Raw genomic sequence first — 19310 nt, 5'->3', positions numbered from 1 at the left:
TTTAAGATTGATTGTTTATATAAACTCTAATAAAGCAAAAAATGAATACAAACTTTCCCAATGATATACAACAACCAGTCAAACTGTATACATCCTTCTGAATCTGAAATATTTACACAAGCTTACATTTAAAAGGTTGGTTCTGTAGTTAGCACAGCTGTGTGCTGCAAAGGTAAAGCAAATACTGTGTATCTCAGCAGTTTATCTTAGAACTGATATCTTATAATACTCACATATTTATCCATGTTAATATGACCTCAAACATACTTACTTCCTGTCTTTTTGGACAGGATTTTTCTTCTGAACATAGTAAATGATCAAACGCCACATCAGCAAAAAGGTGAACATGTAAACAAAGTTGTGGCTACGGAAGAATTAGCTTTTCTCATTCAAATTCAAACAGTTTATATATAAGAAGTGTTCAGCATAACAATGTAACATTTCTCATCACTTGTCAAATTCCAAAATAAAACATAGATAGTCTACACACACATGCTGCTGCTGAAATGCTGCGTGCCGGTCGGTGAGTTTGTCCAGTGGTGTCAGAGGACCTGCTGCGTCTCACAGCCCAGGACCTCCAGGCGCAGGGCGATGTCGTTGATCCAGCCCCGCGGGTGGATACGAAGGTAGCGGCCAAACAGAGGGGGATCAAAAACTGTGACAGCTTCTTCGTCTGGATCGTTGTTTCCCGTGAAGATCTGAGGATGGAAAGGGGAGGAACAAAATAAACAGAAACAGAGAAAATGAGGGAGTTTAGACAAATTGTCAGAAATTAACACTGATTAACAAATGAACACTTCTGATTAACAAAGAAACAGAAGATAAATCTTTATATTTCTAAATAAATCTTTACATGAGCCAAGAACTGATCATCTGCCCAGAAGTTTTATTAGTTCCAGGGATTTTCAAGCTTCATACCAGTGTTTAGTACACTGTGTTACTAAAACATGAAACAGGCTTTATTAGGATTCTTGTGGTGATCTGTCAGCTCTGAAATGCAGAGTGACTCATCCAGATAGATGAGACCTTCTGTATAATGAGTAACTGAAGGAGTGACTAAAGTTTTTAAGTTTTTATGAAGACGTAGTCAGGCAGGAATCTGGATTAGCTAACAAATGCTCAAATGTCCATGAGGTCTACCTGTTCTCTCTGGGAGGTGTCCTCTAACACGCTGCTCCAGGTGAGTCCATCATGACTGAAGGTAACTGAGAACTCTGTCACCATCATCTGGGTCAGCAGCGATCGGGCTCCTTGGGTTATGACCCCTGTGATGCGTCTCATTTTCCCCAAGTCGACCTGCAGCCACTCGTGGGGATTGTTGTTCTGGGGTGACGGGGGCAGAGGACACACGTTTAGATCTCAGAAAGTAAAATATTCGTATAAAAGAACAACGAAAAATAAACAAGCAAAAACACCAGTGAGCAGTTATACCGAGTTTCCAAACAACTCGTGGAAGCAGAGAAGGGCTAAAAGAGCTGGTTTAATATGTGTTTGTTTGCTTGCTCGGGCAGAATAAGACTCTGATTTGCTCCAGCTGTGGACGACAAAGGCCACGGAGTCCGAGTCTGCACTAAAACTAAACTCACTTAATCATCCTGCACCTCATGCATGAGGGCTGATGTCTCGTATAGTTTAGGAACAGTTTGCTGCAAAAGACTTAATATTATCATTAAAAACATAAATAAATAAAATTAAATGTAAATAAAATGTCTATATATTTTTTTTTTCGATTCACTGATTTGCTTTATTGTAGAAACTCCAGAACCAAGTGTAGCATTGTGTATGACATTATGTGCAGAAGGACATTATATAATAATATGGCAGGAAAAACAAAAGTTAAGTGTAATGCATTAAATAAAACGAAGGAAATCTTATGAAGAAGAATGAAAAAATAATTACAAGCCTCTGAACGAAGCAGGCAGATTGAGAGGAAAGGAAACGAGAAACAGATGCAGAGATGGCAAAGGGAACACTGCACCACTTCCTCTCCCACATTTCTCTACGAAGACTAGGAAACTATAAACTGGGTTTCTGGCAGTGCATCGTTTTGGTGTGATGTGATCTGGCAAAACCAGAAGAACTGTGAGTGTGGGGACTTTTTTCCATTATAATTCTTGTAGCCATCATTTTAGGAAAAAACATTATTATGCAGATGATAAGGAGAGGGTTGCTTGGCTGCAGAAAAAGTCCCAACAATTAAGAATGATTCAAAGCTGAAACCCAGTGTGAGGCGAGCCAAGCACCATTTTCCTATTTAAACGTCAAACCACTTGCATTTATATAAACAAGGAAAAGTAAATCAAGGTTGTCCCATTATAGTCTGTATCCTGGAACACATTTGCAAGAAGTGCTTTGTTCCTGTTTATGCTAATGTTACTGACAATGACTGAGTACTGACCACGGCTGCTGTTAAAGGGTAAATGTTCCTAAACCTCTAAGAACGTTAAAAACAGAAAAAACAACACACAACACAAAACTATCTGTTCAGACCTTTAGGACACTGTTCTAGGTAAAAGTTGGCCCCAAGTGTTTGACCCTTGTCCATAATCATAAGTGCTACGTACTGTTTGTCGTGTGACTTTTAATAACAGCTCAACAGTTTGATAGATGGACAAATCACACCTCTAGAGCTCAGTGCTGCAAAGTGTGAGAGCGATAAGCCTGAGACAAGAGGAGAGGAGGAAATAATCTAAGGCAGAATAATATTAGGATAGAGAGAGGAGCATGTGAGGGAAGTCTCAATAATGCATGACGCTGGTTCTTAACATAGTGACACAGCGAGCAAAGGGGGGGGTCACAGGGTCACTTTGTCAGTGTTGTTGAGACACATAAAAGGAAACAAGAAGACCAGATATTTCCCAGTGGATTGCTTGATTTAAATCATGTTAAAGACATGAAATACCATGATCCTAATTTAGTGTTTACAAATCTCAGTGTTAATATCAACTGACAACAAGCTGAAATCTTGTTTTTGCTGTGGACACTGCAGGTCAAACCACTGTCTGCTTTTTACCAAGTGCGAGTCATGTCGTGCTGATTCTCCCTGTTGGGAACCAGGATGAGAGGAGCTGTAGTCCTGACACACTGTTCCCAGTCACGCAGTCAAACCTCAGGATTGACTTAAAGACATAAAGACCTGGATGACCAACAGTTTTACTTCTACATTCAGACAAAACTGAAGTTTACTGTACTTGACTCAACACCTCCGAAGCACATTACCTGATAATATAGTTATTTTGTATGTCCTCACCTTGGCCTCCAGTGCTACAGTTACCTTACCAGGACATGTCCTTTACTTCACACATTAAACAAGTCTCTAGGAACATCCTGTCTCTAAAGGAAGCTGAAAGTCTAGTTTATGCATCTGTACAAGGAAACAAGATCACGTCCCTCCTGTGTCAGCGTCTCTGCACCAGCTCCACATCAATAGAACATAATATTAAAATAAATATAAATCCACAATGGACTTGAAAATCTTCCTCTGCACCAACAAAGCCACTGATGGTTGTATTGGAGGTTTCCTGCAGGTAGAAGGAGGTGCTTGCTCTTTGAGGAAGCTGTTGGATTTCTCTCTATAATATTCTTAGGTTGAATTGAATTAAATTGTTTTCCAACAGCACTGATTTTGTTTTGCATGTGTAAAGAATATGGATTTTACACAGTATGTGTGTATTTGTGAATATGTGTTCTTGTGTGTATGTTCACCTTTGGCCTCCAGGCGTTTGCGCTGCCTTCCTGATGGAGCCGGGCGAGGCTGGGCTTCCAAGAACGCAGCAGAGACGAATAAGATGAGGAGGCACTGAAGCTGCTGTCGGGAATCTGCCTCTGGAGCCCGAGATCAAGTGAGCAGCCTGGTCACACACACACACACACACACACACACACACACACACACACACACACACACACACACACACACACACACACACTCTCAGCACTTTCATACAGTAAAATAAACACTGTGATAAATTCAGTCACTGTTTGGTACGACTCACTGTTGAGGTCGCAGCCCAGCAGCTCCAGTCGCAGAGCAGGCTTCTGCACGTAGTTCAACGGCTGAATCCTGACGTAGCGAGCCACAAATGGTGGAGAAAAGTGGTTTTTCTTCACCCTGGAGCTGTCCATGTTTCCGTGAAACGGAAATACCTAAAACCACACAAACAGTTTACGAGACTGAACACTGCCCATGGACAACCACTTCTAATGCAAAAACATTTTCCTTTTGTTTTTCTTACACAGATTTTCTCAAATCACAAACGCACAACCAAGAACAGTGATCTGCAAAAACTGTATAGTTTACAGAATTTGTAGTTGATGGACTTAAAAATACAAAACTACTCATTAGGTTGTTAGAAGGTCATTTGTGTAGGTTCGTTTTAATGATGGAGTCACCAGCTCTGGTTAACAGTTAAACGTTTAACTTCTTGTGAGTCTTGATGTAATGACAGTCTACAGACTGCAGGCGTCTTCTTCCTGACACAGGAAACAGATTGCTGTTTCTAGATATATGTGTTTTTACATTCACACTATGTATCCTGTATATACAACTTGATGTCAGTGGTCACATGGTCTGTTTATCTGGTGATATGGGAACTGCATGTCCCATGAAAACTTGTACTCTAGGCTCAGCCACTGCGATGCTGAGGAACTCATTTCCCGAAGAATCAACATTTTATTACAGAGAAATATTAACTCTAATCCTACTGAGGTACCACATTAGAGGACACACATTGTTCTGCTTGGTGCTGTTTCCTCTGTAGGTGGTCCAGGTATCCTGGTCCAGACTGTAGGAGATGGTGAAGTGTGTGATGTAATGGTCCCTCAGCCTCGATCTGACTCCCTGTGTCTGAATACCGTGCAGCAGGGTGGGTCTCTGGAGGTCAACCTGACAAAACACACATCACAGGACATTACATTTCACTGTGCTCTGTTTGTTTTTCACATGAACATCACAAAGAGAATTACCGTAACTGATATTGATTTAATTCAGGTCTTGCATCACTTACTGTAGCAGATACAGTGTAAATCGTATTAGATTAGAAAGTCTAACCTGTATCCATGACATCTTGTTTCTTCCCATCCAGGCATTGATATAACCCGACTGGTCCAGCCTCGCCAGCCTGGGCTCCCAGTACTCTGGACACACAAATGTAAACACGTTTATGGTCCAACTCTTAATCTCAGCAATTCATAAAGCTGCTTGGGATTTTCTCATTTTCAGTGCGCTGGGTCTCTCTCTGCAGATGTCTGTTAAATGAAAGTTTAATGAAACTGTGTCTTACCTATGTGATCTGATGCTGTGATCTGGGAATCCTCAATTCTTCCTGACTTCATCCCCAAAGGCAAGACACATCCTACATGTCAGTAAAAGAAAATTTCAGCTTGTCAAACTTGGAAGTATAAATAATTATCACTTAAAAATTTCCCAAATCCATTTCTCTGGACTCAATTCATCTGAACAGTACAGAATTACACATAGTCTGTTTTGGGGTTTCTACATTTCTGGAAATGACATGCGAACTGTACCGGTTTACCTCAAATATTTGGCTGAGCAATGTTTGAATTTCCCATTACAACAATTAAATTAAACATTACGTGGGAAAAGCCTCTGATATCATTCATGTCGTATGATTTAATACAGTTGTAAGTGATCTGTCTTAGTGTTGCAAAATCGTGTTACTTTCTTATTGAATATCTGTCGCCCCGTCAGCAGCTCCACGAGGCTGAAACGCTCATCACGCACCAGAAAACAAAGCAATGAACAGACAAACAATGAAAACACATGGTTGGTAGCCACACCAAATTACTCATACTCCAAAATATGCATACTAGCTCATGTTGTGTTATGATGGTGATCTCAGATTCTCAGCCCAGCTGAGGCTGAGGGATTTCACTTATTAATGTTGGAAAAGTGGAAACTTTGACTTATTGGTGTCCTTGTCAGAAAAGTCAATGGATCACCAAAATCATAAGGATTCATAAAATCTCAACCAAGTTCATGTCCATCCTTTCATCTGCTGATGGACACAGGCAGCACAGACTGACACGTCAATCCAGTTACCTTCTAAACAATATTTATCACCCATATGTGACGATGTTACCTACGGGGATTATACACCAGCAGTTTAGCCCTCATGCCAGCCAGCTGGTAGTCTCCTATGGTGCACTCCACCAGCCATGTGCCAACTGTGGGGGGTCTCATCTCCACTGTGCCAAACACTCCTGGGGGGGGGGTACATGGGTGACAGAGAGCAATAAAATACATGAGACAGCGTATAATACAGGAATCAAGGAAGACTTGTAGAAAGTCAGGGTTTTGTTTATGTTACATAACCAGGAGGAGACTAAACTAAAAGTATTTGTTCAGCTCCACCTAGATCTTCACTTATTAATACTAATTTCTCTTTTCATTGCTTGGAAAATTCTCCACCAGGTTTCAGGATATTTTGTTGTTAAATTAAAGTGGTTCACATAATTTACACTTGTTTACATAAAACCAAATCAGGCTTATAAACAAATCTAGATTTAGTCTAAATGAAATCATATTTTATGAATGGATTATAGATTGTAGTTTGTTGTCTGATGTGTAAAGACTGAGCCTGCAGGGGATGATCCTGACACTGAAACTCCAATTGCATCTCTGTGTCTATTATGTATTATTATATGATGAGGGATAAAGTGTGAGAGAGTGAAGGACAGAGGTTCCATGTGTGAACGTCTTGTATATAAATATGAATATGAATGTGTGTATTTACCAGGGAAGAGGTTGTAGACCCCCATACGGTGCTCCTGTTCAGTGTGAATGGTGAAAGGCAGTCCATGGAAGTGCACGGCGTGATACTCCCCGTCACTTCCTACATTCAGCAGGTGCCACCTCACTCGCTGGTGCTGGGCGACCAACAGACCAGGAAGTGTCTCCGCCACGTACCCATTTATCGCTACAAGGACAAAGCATAGACATCATCTATGAAGAGAAATGTGTCGCAAAAACAACTGCAACAAACACCGCAGTAATTACAACATGACCCCAACGATCAACAACATCATCTCCACCTGCAAACTTATTGCTGAGGTGGTACCAGTGGTCCTCGGTGTTGGCCTGACAGGGGGGGGCACAGTGCCGCTGCAGATTCTCCTCCAAGTACCAGCTTTTAGTTTCATCAAAGGTGTGGAAGAGCAGGGCGAACTCCTGGACGTCCGGCTGCGTGTTCAGACGAGGCCGGAGGGTACCGGGCTTACAGATCACCAGAGGACCGATCAGACCCGAGTGTAGGTCCTTCTCCTGAATATAGAAGGAAATATGTAGGGAAAATATGGAAAAAGAATTTTCTCCTTTTCATTTAAATACAAAAATTAAAAAGATTAAGCTTGTGAATCAATATGAGACATGTTTTTCTGATGTCAGACAAGATTTAATTTGAGATTTTGCAATCACAAAAAAGCAAAAACTGTTAAGAAACTAAACAACCAATGAAAACTGTTATGATTGAAAACAAAGCCACAGCTATTTGTGGCTCACTTAATTGTAAACGTCAAACTAAAAAAACTAAACTTATTATTTTTGAAAACATAAATTATCACATAAATTATAAATTATTTTTTGATAACATATGCACAAGAATCACGAGGGTCAGAATTGGACAAAACAGAGAAATAACACAGATTCATGCAAACACATGCTGGATATCCATGAATGTGAAGGCTGGAGGTGAAGGCCCATACAGACCTTGTCCACAGTGGAATAGTAAGCCCCAGTCTTGCAGTCAAATTCAGAGTTGGTTGGTCCTTGTGTCCTGGTTATTCTCCAGTTATAGGTCCGTGCCTCCCCAGGAGCCACAGGCTCTCCTGGGACCCCAAGTGGAGCAGAGGAGGCGTAGGTTTGGGCTACGCCGGCCCCCTGGCTGCGGTCATAGACTCCGTGGAGGTGAAAGGAGTACGGCCTGGATGCCTTGTTTTTAAAGATCACCTTGAACACGACAGAGAGAGAGATGCCAAACACCAATCAAAAGTGGGGAATTCTTCATAAAAGCAGAGACGGTTTTGAGCTGAGGGCTCCGGCGTCTACAGTCGGTATGTCTCATGAAACGTGCAGTAAACTGGAGAGTGTCAGAGATGCTACTGAGACTAAAGCAAAGCATCATTTGTTCATCATTTGATTTTGCTCAGGTTACAGAATCACTCACTGTGACAAGATCATTGACCTCAGCTCTGATGAAAGGTCCCATGAGTCCCAGGTGTTCTTGGAGCTCTCCCTTTCTGATGGGATGTAGGAAGTCTTCCCCCCTGTAGGCTTGAAACACCACCTTCTTATACTCTGGCAGGAACTTCCTCATCCCTCGACGGATCTCTCTGAAGGAAGCGTTTAGTCAGTGCTGCTGATTTAACACGGATTCTCTCAGGACTTCTGAGACTCCGATTGTCAGGTTTAGCTCTACAGCTTTCATCAGTCTGTGCGGTGGAACCACAGTGAACCGCTTATGAACTAACATTAGCATATTTAGCATGTTTAGCTTTTTATCATGCTAACATGACAACATTGCCATATTAAGATGGAGAAAGGTGAAAATGTAATTTAGCGTTTAAGGGTAAAACTGGCTCAGAAGAGAAAAAAAAGCAAGAATAGAGTAGTTCAACATTTTGGAAAACACACGTATTTCTCCGTCTTCCTGAGTCAGATGGGAGGAAATTAGCTGCTTAGCATAAAACTATAAATAGTTGTTTTTACATTTCATCTTGTGTACAGATTAAAGTATTGCTATAGCTGCATCGCCAACATTAGCATGAACAGCTGGTTATAATTCACCTCTGAGCAGCTCACGGTGACAGCACGACGGTCTGGCTGAGCCGGGGCTAGCTGGCTAGCTGGTTAGCTGGCTAGCTGGTTAGCTGGTTAGCTGGTTAGCTGGCTAGCTGGTTAGCTGGCTAGCTGGTTAGCTGGTTAGCTGGCTATCTGGTTAGCTGGTTAGCTGGCTATCTGGTTAGCTGGTTAGCTGGTTAGCTGCTTAGCATGCTAACTTCAGTAGAAGAAAATAAGTGATAGAGAAGCAAAACTGGAGACAGCGGTTGTCATATAAAGGAATTAAGTTTGATGCTGAACATTTTTTCCACACTGGTCGGTAAACAATTGTTAATGCTAACGAACATTATAGCAAAAATTACAAATAGCTCCTTTAATCAAATGAGATCCTACAAATTAATTAATGAACTTCAGAAATGTTGGACAGTGCCAGGCTCGCCCCGTCCATCTGCTTCCAGTCTCTAAGCTAAGCTAAGCTAATTATCACCTCATGGTTTCAAAGTGAATCTACTGTAAAGACTTCAGAGTGTTAGTAATAGTCTCATCTGACTTGACGAAACGGTCTAACTACTCTAACTAACTTCCTTCCTGGATGAAAACCTGGATGGAATATTATTCCTACCTGGGTTTGATAAACTGAGGTGGTTTTCTGATGCCGTAGTCCCAGGTGATCTCCTCTGCAGCGATGTAGTAAGTGCGATATTTGATCCCTCCTGAGCGCGGGTTCACCTCACCTGTGGCAGGTATGTCTGATGTGCTGTTCGCCTGTGAGAGCAAAAGAAATGATGGAAGGTGAGGAAGAAGAGTTGATGTGACATGGTATCTGCAGTATGGAGTAATATGCACCGGATGAGAGTAGTGAGAGTGGTACCTGATAGCTGTAGTCATCGTACTCTAAAGACAGGTCAGTCTGTGTTGCGTTGTTATCAGCAGTGTAGTTGTAGTCCAACAGTTGTAGCAGATCCGCTGTCAGTCGATCAGGTTCAGACTGAATGTAGTTCTGTGGTACGAAGTTTTCATCCATTTCTTCTGAACTGCTTGGTTCCACAGTTGAGACCTTCTCTCTCAGCGGTGGATTCCTGTTCAGTAAGATCTCATTGCTCTTTTCAAGCTCCTCTTTCGTCCCATTCTTTTCACTTAGCATTTCATTCCCTTCCTCAGACTTTACCTCTGCACCAGTGTCAGTCTTGTTTCCTGCAGCCTCTTGACTAATCTCAGTTTCTCCATCTTCTGAGGCTCCAGAACTAATGTCCCCATCCGTGCAGTTTCCCTCTGCCTGTCTCTTCTGTCTGCCACCTGGGTTTTCTCCAGGTTCAGTCTCATTCTGAGTAACTATCCGCTCCCCATCTCTCTCTATTTCCTCCAGGATATCCTGTGGGATTTTTCCCTCCACTGCCCTGTTTGGTTCTCCTCCTTGTGAAGTTACTGCGACTCTCTTCAGCTGACATAGTGACTGTCCTTCAGCAGCCACGGTCCCTTCAGTTTTATCATTAGTGACGTTTTGCCCTGAAGAGTTTCCTGCCTGGGTACTGTTATTAGCCAGTTTCTTGCACACTTTCACCAGAACTGTGTGATTTTGTGGTTTTCTGCCCCTCGGCAGTAAATCTATCTGATCGATAAAAGCAGAGATATCATCTTCATCCACATATCTGTCCACTAGTGGGAAGTCTCCATTGTCGCAAGGACGAACGGTGTAATGGATGCTCATCCCTCGGCTCTTGAGGCTGCCATCAAAGGCGCTGATCTCCCACTCACCTGAGAGAAGACAAAGGTGAGCATTAATATGACTTGAGTGTATGCACTGGTGCTGCATGATACACCTATTGTTTTTCATGTGCTGTGAGCCCAAGCACCAGCTGCGTCTTGGGAGGAAGAACAGTAGCAATGCTGGGAAAATGGAAGTGGCCTCGATGCTCAATGCTCCAAAAAAGAAAACAAGGCACATTTTTTTATCACATTCATGCTTCACAGGTACATTCACGCTACCAGATCCATACTTGGCTACTGAACATGCTCAGTCTTCGATACAGGTGTCATCTGACACCTGAAACTAAACTAAATTGAAAGCCAACTAAAGATTGTAGTACTTCCCATACCAATTTTGTCTGATTATAGCGTATTTAAGTTATTCTGATAATGCTTTTGTTTGTGTTTTTTGTCAGTATAAAAATAAGACAAATATGGAGTTTGAAGGGCACAGTGTCTTTACCTGGTTTACCTGGCCTAAACCTGAATCTGTCACCTTACCTGTCAGCTCAGTCTCCATGGAAATGGTCATGCCAGTCATGGGGAAGAGGGTGAGGACAGACTGGTAGAGCCCCTGGTACTCAAACAGGTTTCCCGTGAAGTAAACAGAGAGAAAGTCACTCTGGGTGCCCACACTGGCCACATGCCAGAAGGTGACATCGGTTTGACACATCACAAACTGACGCCCGCTGAACATGATACCGTTCACACCTGGAAGAGGAGGGATATTCAAAGTAGTACACTGATACTGTGTCACTGTGTTTTAAAGTGATCATTATTAACTGTATATTATAACTGTTAAGAAGAAGCAAACACACAAACTGAACTCTGAAGTGAACTCACTGTAGATGACATTGGAGTTGTAGAATTCGGGGTCTGTGGTGTTAATGGAGGTTTGGCTGGATTTCTGCATGTTTTCATTGAAGTACAAACTTCTGTTCTCATCAAACACAGCAAATATCAAGCTCCACTCTTTATCTGGCCCCACCTGCATGCAACAATAGACCAGATATAAAATTACATGAGGTGAAGCAATATTTCAGCTTGCATCTTTTTGTATTTTGACCGGATTGATGACCAGTTCCTCTCACCAGGCGTCCTCTGGTGTCGATGGCTTCATACTTGCAGATGAGCAGGGTGCCCACCAGCCCCGACGCCAAGTCCCTCTCTGGTGAGATGGTGCTCTGATACAGCTGGGTGAGACACTGGGGGTCTCCCTCCAGGGGCCCGTCATCTGTTGTTAGCCTCCAAATGTAGCCAAACGTCCCGTTGGGGGGCACTGCCATGGAGCGCAAGTCCCTCTCTGCATCTGTTTGATAAGATGAGAATAAATCAAGTTCAGATTTTTGGAATTTGGGTGTTGCAGCAGCAGATAACAGAATGACAATAAGACCTATAGAAAGCACTAAAGACAGTACACAAACAAACATAATATGTTGAAAATATATTACATCCAAATGTCTTCATCTTAATTCTTAAACATTATCTTGATTCAATTTTGTGGATTATTTTTAAATATTATCCGTATTTTATTAGTTTAATGTTTCTTGTAAGAGGATTTCCTTGGTACACTCAAAGGCAGTATATTATTAATACATTTACATTTACATTTACGCTTTTATCCAAGCGACTTATTAAGCAAATTACAAGTGAGAGACATCACTAAAGCTTCAGGAAACTTGGTGTAGACACTGAGTACGACATCTGTTTAAGTGCAAGGAGATTAAGTGAAGAACTGCAAGTTAGAGTTGTTAAAGGTTTGCTGACATGGTTTTAAAGCCACATCTTTCAAATAAAATAATAACTCAATTCTACACATAGTGGCTTGAAAAGCCAAAAATAATTATTAAACATTTTTATATAAAAATCTCTCTGTCTATGTCTTTGTGTAAAACAAAATAGTTTTGATAACTTATCTTGCACCATTTAACTTAATTAAATTTCCCTAATAAATGTGATTTGAAGTGGCCTGGCTGTAGCTCATAGGTTGTAGTAACCAGGGGAGAGATATTATTGGTTATGTAAGTGTGTGTTTGGATATCACTTCAGATCTATTAATGTCTCCTGGTCCTCTGCCATCTGGTGCGGCTCCATATCACTGTGGTTCTCCTCGCTAAGCCACACCCACTTCTTACTATCCAATCAAATCCCTGAACAATTTGAACATTTCTCTTTCCCTTCAAATTTTCCATTTCACTTGGAAACATGTCACATTAAAGAAGCTGTCTTTTGTTGAACTTTAAAAGGGATTTGAATTCTGAGTCAAATTAGAAATACATTAGTTTTGTATGTGTGTGTCTGTGTGTTCACCATTTGTGGTTCTCTGCAGTGGAAGGATCTTGGTAAGACCAGTGGGGTAGATATTGAAAGGGTGGCTGGCCAGGTTTCTGAAAGTGATCTGCAGACACAGATTGAACCAGTGGAAGGTCAATAGAAAGGCACACAAAGAGCCTATGCTTTCACAACACAGCATTTCTTTTGATTCAGTCCATATTTCTTGTGCACAAAAGACAAATTCCTCTATTTCATGTCCTTAAAAACTTGACTCACTCACATGGAACTGATCATTGATTTTTCCTTTCAGAAGTGGACCCATCAAACTCAAGGCAGGGTTTTTCCTCTGAGTGAAAGATGCATCTGTATATTCTACATACACCACCTTTTTATACTTGTAGCCCAGGTGATGGGGGGATGCAGGTAAATATCTGGACTGCAAATCACTGATGTGGCCGAGAAAAAAAAGACAATCAATCAAATCAATTCAGCAACCCACGCTCTGATCTTCTTCCTCCTTCTTTCCTACCTGTCTGTGGGTTTGAGATGAGGAGCGTAGTCCCAGGTGACCTCTTCAGCGGCGATATAATGCCTCCAGGTTTTAGACTGCTGTCCTCTGCTGGCTCTTGCTTGCACTTGTGGCTTCATGGCCTGAAAGCTTATGGTGTTGAACAAATTATCACCATCATCATAATCATCATCACTGTACTCTTCACTGCTGTCCATGTGCTTGACGTTACGCAGGTCGGGTCCCGGCAGGGGGACGGGGTCGGGGCATTTCTCCACCGTGAACAAGGCGTTCATACCATCTGGGCAGAGCAGTAGAACATCACAGCAATCAGAGATATGACTCAGATGGAAGAGATAAAGGTAATTTCTATCAGGGTCACAGTTCTTACCGTGGCGGTGAGCATGGATCTGACAGCTGATAAGGAAGCGACCTGCAGTAGTTGGTCTCATTTCCGCAGTGATGAAGGTCATAGGGGTCACCTCCATGGTGACTTTACGATGAGTCAGCACCTGAAAAAACAAAGCCGGTGTATTAGATTTTAGTCAAGACGGTTTGAGATGATAATAATAAATGAGAGCGATTAAAACCAGAAATTATAAATTGGTTGGTGACAGGTAAAAAATGATATATTTCCTATTGTGTAATCATCCTACCTGCTGTTTGTGAAACCAAAATGATATCAACAGAAAAAGGCTTTTAAAGCACATGAGACTAACATATACAGTGTCATGCTGCATAGTTCAGACTGTACAGCATCTAGTTACAGAAGCTGCATTACACTGAAATGTGTGTAAAACTGAAGTAAGGTCAGGCTGAACACAGAGCTCTATGGTTTTAGTGGGTCTGGTTTTGAGCTGTTTGTGGCATTTTCTTTACCTCAGGTCAAACATTTAAACAATTACAAGTGATATCTGCAGCTGTCAGCATAGAAAAGAGGCTTTCTGTTTATCTGTTACTGGCTCATTTTATTCATTCTTCATATTTTTAATATTTAACCCATAACCTCTTATTTTGGATTATAAGGAATTAAAAAAAACTTGAATGATTAAAAAAAAAAAATCTGTTGGCTACAACTGACTTTTATGCGATCGCCTGAATTACCTGCAGAGTGTGATCCTGAAACTGAATAGAGTGGATTTCTGGAGCTGTGCCCACCCCAACCAAATGCCAAAACACATTATTTCGGCTTTGACACATTGTCAAACCTGCACACACAGAGAGAGAGAGAAAAAAAATGAGGCCAAATTCCTGTGCAGACCAAATACAACGCAGCCACTGATACACTGAACATGGTGTTAGCGACACTTAACATTTTAACACGACTTCATGGAACAAACTCTGTGTGCAGCCAGTCTGGTTCATTACCAGGTAACGTAGAGTTGACATATCCATTGATGGTGTGGTATTCCTTCCTGCTTTGGCTCCTCTTGAACTTCTCTCTGCTCATCCTCTCTCCTACCTCTCCATACCAGCTCTTGGTCTCATCAAACACTGCAAACAGCAGGACGAATGCTGGATTTCTCCTCAGGCCTTCCTCTGTGAACGCACCTGGGAAAACATACATGCATCACACAGGTAGAAGACACACTGAGAGTTGTAAAGAGCAGGATGTGTTAGTATGTGTGCGATGCCATTGTGCAGCCAGAGATTAGGGAAAAAGTTAGTTTGGCTATTTTGAGATTGAAAGAACAGGTCGACTAATCAGCTACAGCCACATGACAAAGGACTGGGCTTAGTAATATAGACTTAGACCTGACATCAGCCAGAAACCAGTGGTTATTACAAGGTTTAGACCGAGGTCAAAGGGTGTGTGGAGGCTGCAGCACTAAATGTGCACGATTAACATAACAAACAAAACAAACATATATAATTATATAAAGACACAATCAATATAAGATGAAATGTTTCTCTGTAGGTGAAAATATGTATTATGTATAATGTATGAGTGTTTAAAGATTTATTTAAAAAGCAATGCAGCAGAGGCCTGGATCCTTTAAACTACAGCATATTGTAGTTTGACCTACAGTTAAACTGAAGTTTAACCCCTGAAAACACTGGGTCCCACATTCCCAACAGCTCAGAAGCATCTTTCCTCAGATGCTTTTTAACAATCCCCCGACTGGTAAATGTCAAAGTTTTCCAACCCAGCTGGTGCCACAGGACTTCTACTAAAGTTTGTAGTCTTCAAGCCCAAAGTGAAATCATTATGTTTTAAGAGAGCTTCTTCCAGAACCACACAGGAGACGATACAACTGTTCTCACAGGCTGAATGTTACTCTCTGTGATGAGCAACGTGAATTTAAAGACCATTACAGACCAAAGCTGCCCTCAAAAATACTGACTTGATTTGCAGATGAGCAGGGCACCGATGAGTCCTGAGTTCATGTCTCGGACCGTGTCCACCTGGGATGAGTAGGAGTACGTGAGGCAGTCAGGGTCGCTGGCGGTGGGGCCGTCCTTAGGGCTGATGTCCCACACATACTCATAGTATCCTCCTGGAGAGACGGCGTCATCCTCCTTCTCCTGACCCGCTGTGGAGTCATCGTACCCGGCTCCTGGAAAGAAAAGACACAGCATGACTCCACATTCATTCAGCAGTAGGGGTGGTGAGGTTGAAGAGATACAACACTGAAGGACAAAACATGGTAACATCACAGGAAACATAATGAATAAATTAATATATTATTATATTCTTACTCTTATTTGTCATTTATCTTTTTCTGCAGTGTTTGTTACTGACATTTGCAGGTTTTTCTCTCGCACTGTCCACTTTGCTGCTGTAATACTGCAGATGTTCCCACTGTGGGACTAATAAAGGCCATCTTCATCTTCATCTTCATCTTAATCTTGACTAAATAAATAATCAAACAAGTCAATGAATCAATCGTGTGACATCACAATGGAAAAATAAGGTAAAGTAAAACCACAGTGTGTGGTGCTGTAAAAACCACCTCCAGGGGAAACTCTGACTCATGATAATGTGAAACAGTGACTTAAATCACACACACACACACACACACACACACACACACACACACACACACACACACACACACACACACACACAGGTGTACAGACACACACCCTCAATATTCCATGTTAATGTGAAGCCTCATTCCCGGATGTGACAGGAGCAGCTTTTCAGATTATGATAAAACTCCATTGTAAGAGTGGAGTCTGTGTCAGGAAGACATGAGCCGGTTACAGGAACTGGCCGCAGCATTAGGACATAAGCCAGTGGCTGCCGTGAAGGGGATTAATCCTCAAAAACATCTCAGATCAGGGATATTCAATCATTCAGATATTTAAACCTCAATAAATCTAGTGTTTTATGGAGAAAACTCGTGCTGTGAAGACTGTTTGGCTCTAACGCGCTGCACAGAAATCTGCACACACGAGATAATGATAACGGTTGCCTGCCGCAATTTCTAAAGAATGAGGAGGCAACTTTTTGGGAAGTAACCCCCTTTTTCTTGACCATTTACACTTCACTTTTTGAATATCTTAATCAGACCATTCATGACGACTACCAGGAAACTGGCACTAATTAGATTAAATTTACATGAACATTCTTGTCTTTTTCAATGAACTGATTCTTTGCTAATTTTTGACTCAAAAACACAAAACATTCTTTCCATTTTCTCATCCATCTGTCACATGGATTTCACATTAAAAGCTGAGTAAGAGTCTAAAAGCTGAGTCAAAGTCTTGCTCATTACTTGACCACGCAGAACAGAATGCGGCTGACTAACGTACAGTTTGTGATGTAGAGTGTGAAAGCTTAAAAACAGCCGTTCCTCCCATTCACGCCATGATACCTTCAGACTGTTTCCAGTAGGTGATCCCCAGCGGGCTGATGCTGTAGGGCTGAGAGGCCAGGTTCTTGAAGTGGACCACCACCCTGTCTCCAGCCTGAGCAACGATCACCGGGCCTTGAATACCTGCAACCAGTGGACACCACTTACTTTGAGAATTCATAGAAGACACACGCTCTGAAACACAACTAGCAATGATGAAGTTTGGTTATTTGGGTTGAAAACAGACACTTTACACTTTATGTCTCCAAATCACTGTCGTGAACATAAAAGGACTGAAAACTTTTCCATGAAACTAAAGGACCTGGTCTTTTGTTTCTTCCTTTAGTGTGTTCAGAAACACTCAGGAAACTGCAGAGAAGCCCTTTAAGACAAATGTGGCAGTGGCTAAACAAAGGCAGAAGAACTGTGGCCTATAATAATGAACATCACTGGGGGGGCTACCTGTCCATGCTGGTCTTGGCTTGGGGACAGTGTATGTGGAATCGGTGTACTCCCTGTAAACCGCCTTGATGTATTTCTGAGGAATATCTTTGGAGCTCCTCCTGAAAAAAAAAAAAAAAAAAAAAAAAAAAATAAATAAAATAAAATAAAATAAAATAAAATAAAATACAGGCCATCAGAGACAAAATCCAATCAAATAAGAAGAAAACAGCCAGAAAACACTCAGGACACCATCTTAATTACTGCCACCGATCTCCAGTTGTCATTATGTTCAGTTGTCAATATTTTAACCAGCTTCTAATAAATAAAAAGCTTGAGCCTGTTACTGACGTGTACTGCCCTCAGCTCTGCAGAGAACACGCACCTCTGGTCGGAGTCGACACCGTCCAGGTGGAGGTAGTCCCAGCCGATCTCCACAGCCGCCACATAATAGCTCCTCACAGCGGGGGCGGGCTCCTGCGCCCCCCCCCCGGAGCAGCAGAGCAGCAGCGGCAGCAGCAGCGGCGCAAGGCTCGGTCCCATCGCGGTCCACCGTGTCCCGGGTCGTGATTATCCCGGCTCTGGCGCTCCTCCTGTGGGCTGGAATATTTAAAGGGACGGGGTGGGGGGGGGGGGGGGGGGGGGGGGGGGGTCTGGGGGTGTGTGTGTGTGTGTGTGTGTGTGTGTGTGTGTGTGTGTGAGTGAGATTGCGCGAACTGTGCTGTGCTAAGATCAGATGAGACTTTAATGTCCCGGGAGAAATGAAGCTGCGAATAAAACACAGTGATCAATAAAAGAAGAGTAATGAATGAAGCCGGAACAGCAGGTGCGGAGGAGCCACTGAGAGGGGGGGGGGGGGGTTCCACACGGACAGGTATACACCATGAATTAAAACACTTTCTGTGTTCAGACTGTGGAAAAAATCCTCCTACATGTCACTGAAGTAAAAGCCTGACAGCGTTTACATCTACATACATTAGCTTTGCTTCATGGAAAGTCATTGATGGGTTGAAACTGACCTATAAACCATTATTAAATTATTCATAAACCATTAATAAAGCCATTCATTACAATTTATACACCTTTCATTAAACGCGCCCTGTTTGAAAGTGTAAAGTTTGCTTGAGAATCCAGTGAGTGTTTGGGATTATAGGAGCCCAGAGTTCTGTCACATGGAGGATTATAGATTATGTCACAACATGCAGGCTTTGGTGTTCACCTATGGACCTGTGATTTCATGATATATGATTCATTTCCAGGTTCTGGCTGATTGTTGGAGTGATAATACATGACGACAGTAAAATACAGTAAAATACAAACACAACCAACACGTCACATAGAACTGGGAGAATTCAGTGCCCTCAAACCTGATTAACCCGTTTTGCTCCACTGGCAACAATTGTTTGCCACATAGACTTCACTACTTCCTTCAGTCCATCTCTTTATCCTTTACACCTGCAAATTCACATGCCTTGTTAGCTCATTAACTAGTCTATCTGCTATCATCTTGACAAAAGATCATCAATAGGAAGACAGGGTAGTAGCATGATAATCACATAATTATCTTCAGCACCAGCACTTAACTATTTCAAATTAATGAACCCAAGATCTAATTTGGAGTAAACACTGTTTTGTTTTCTTTTGATTCCACCCTGGAGTTAACTGTGAGCACAGCTCTTCACATTGCAAGTTAAGGATCCGGGCTCTGACCCCCTGGGCAACAGCCGCCGCCACACACCCTCCC

The 19310-nt window shown here is 42.1% G+C and overlaps 1 protein-coding gene across 1 annotated transcript; it reads right to left on the bottom strand.

Moving 5' to 3' along the window:
- f8 (coagulation factor VIII, procoagulant component) lies at positions 1-18161 on the bottom strand. Its single transcript, XM_071458236.1, has 27 exons — positions 17952-18161; positions 17588-17688; positions 17147-17269; positions 15671-15883; positions 14694-14876; positions 14430-14533; positions 13717-13837; positions 13347-13626; positions 13098-13263; positions 12854-12941; positions 11635-11852; positions 11387-11531; positions 11045-11254; positions 9669-10552; positions 9420-9562; positions 8184-8349; positions 7727-7966; positions 7054-7282; positions 6756-6938; positions 6106-6222; positions 5283-5354; positions 5051-5136; positions 4730-4885; positions 3996-4146; positions 3706-3851; positions 1141-1323; positions 1-698 (listed from the first exon to the last, which is right to left on the bottom strand). Exons 1-27 carry the CDS (start codon positions 18107-18109, stop codon positions 543-545), a joined length of 5022 nt encoding a protein of 1673 aa, XP_071314337.1. The 5' UTR covers positions 18110-18161; the 3' UTR covers positions 1-542.
- Between the last annotated feature and the right edge of the window lie 1149 nt (positions 18162-19310).

The sequence above is a fragment of the Trachinotus anak genome, unplaced genomic scaffold (assembly GCF_046630095.1).
Source record: "Trachinotus anak isolate AG129_WGS33_773 ecotype Australia unplaced genomic scaffold, CSIRO_AGI_Tana_v1 ptg000021l, whole genome shotgun sequence".
NCBI lineage: Eukaryota > Metazoa > Chordata > Actinopteri > Carangiformes > Carangidae > Trachinotus > Trachinotus anak.
This window is presented reverse-complemented; position numbering and strand designations above follow the sequence as displayed.

Excerpts from the sequence above, each read along its gene's own strand:
- f8 (XM_071458236.1), bottom strand. The coding sequence starts at position 18,109 with ATGGGACCGAGCCTTGCGCCGCTGCTGCTGCCGCTGCTGCTCTGCTGC. Across the intron at positions 12,942-13,097 it reads AAATCAATGATCAGTTCCAT|ATCACTTTCAGAAACCTGGC; the intron begins GTGAGTGAGTCA and ends CTGTGTCTGCAG. Across the intron at positions 9,563-9,668 it reads ACGATGACTACAGCTATCAG|GCGAACAGCACATCAGACAT; the intron begins GTACCACTCTCA and ends TTGCTCTCACAG.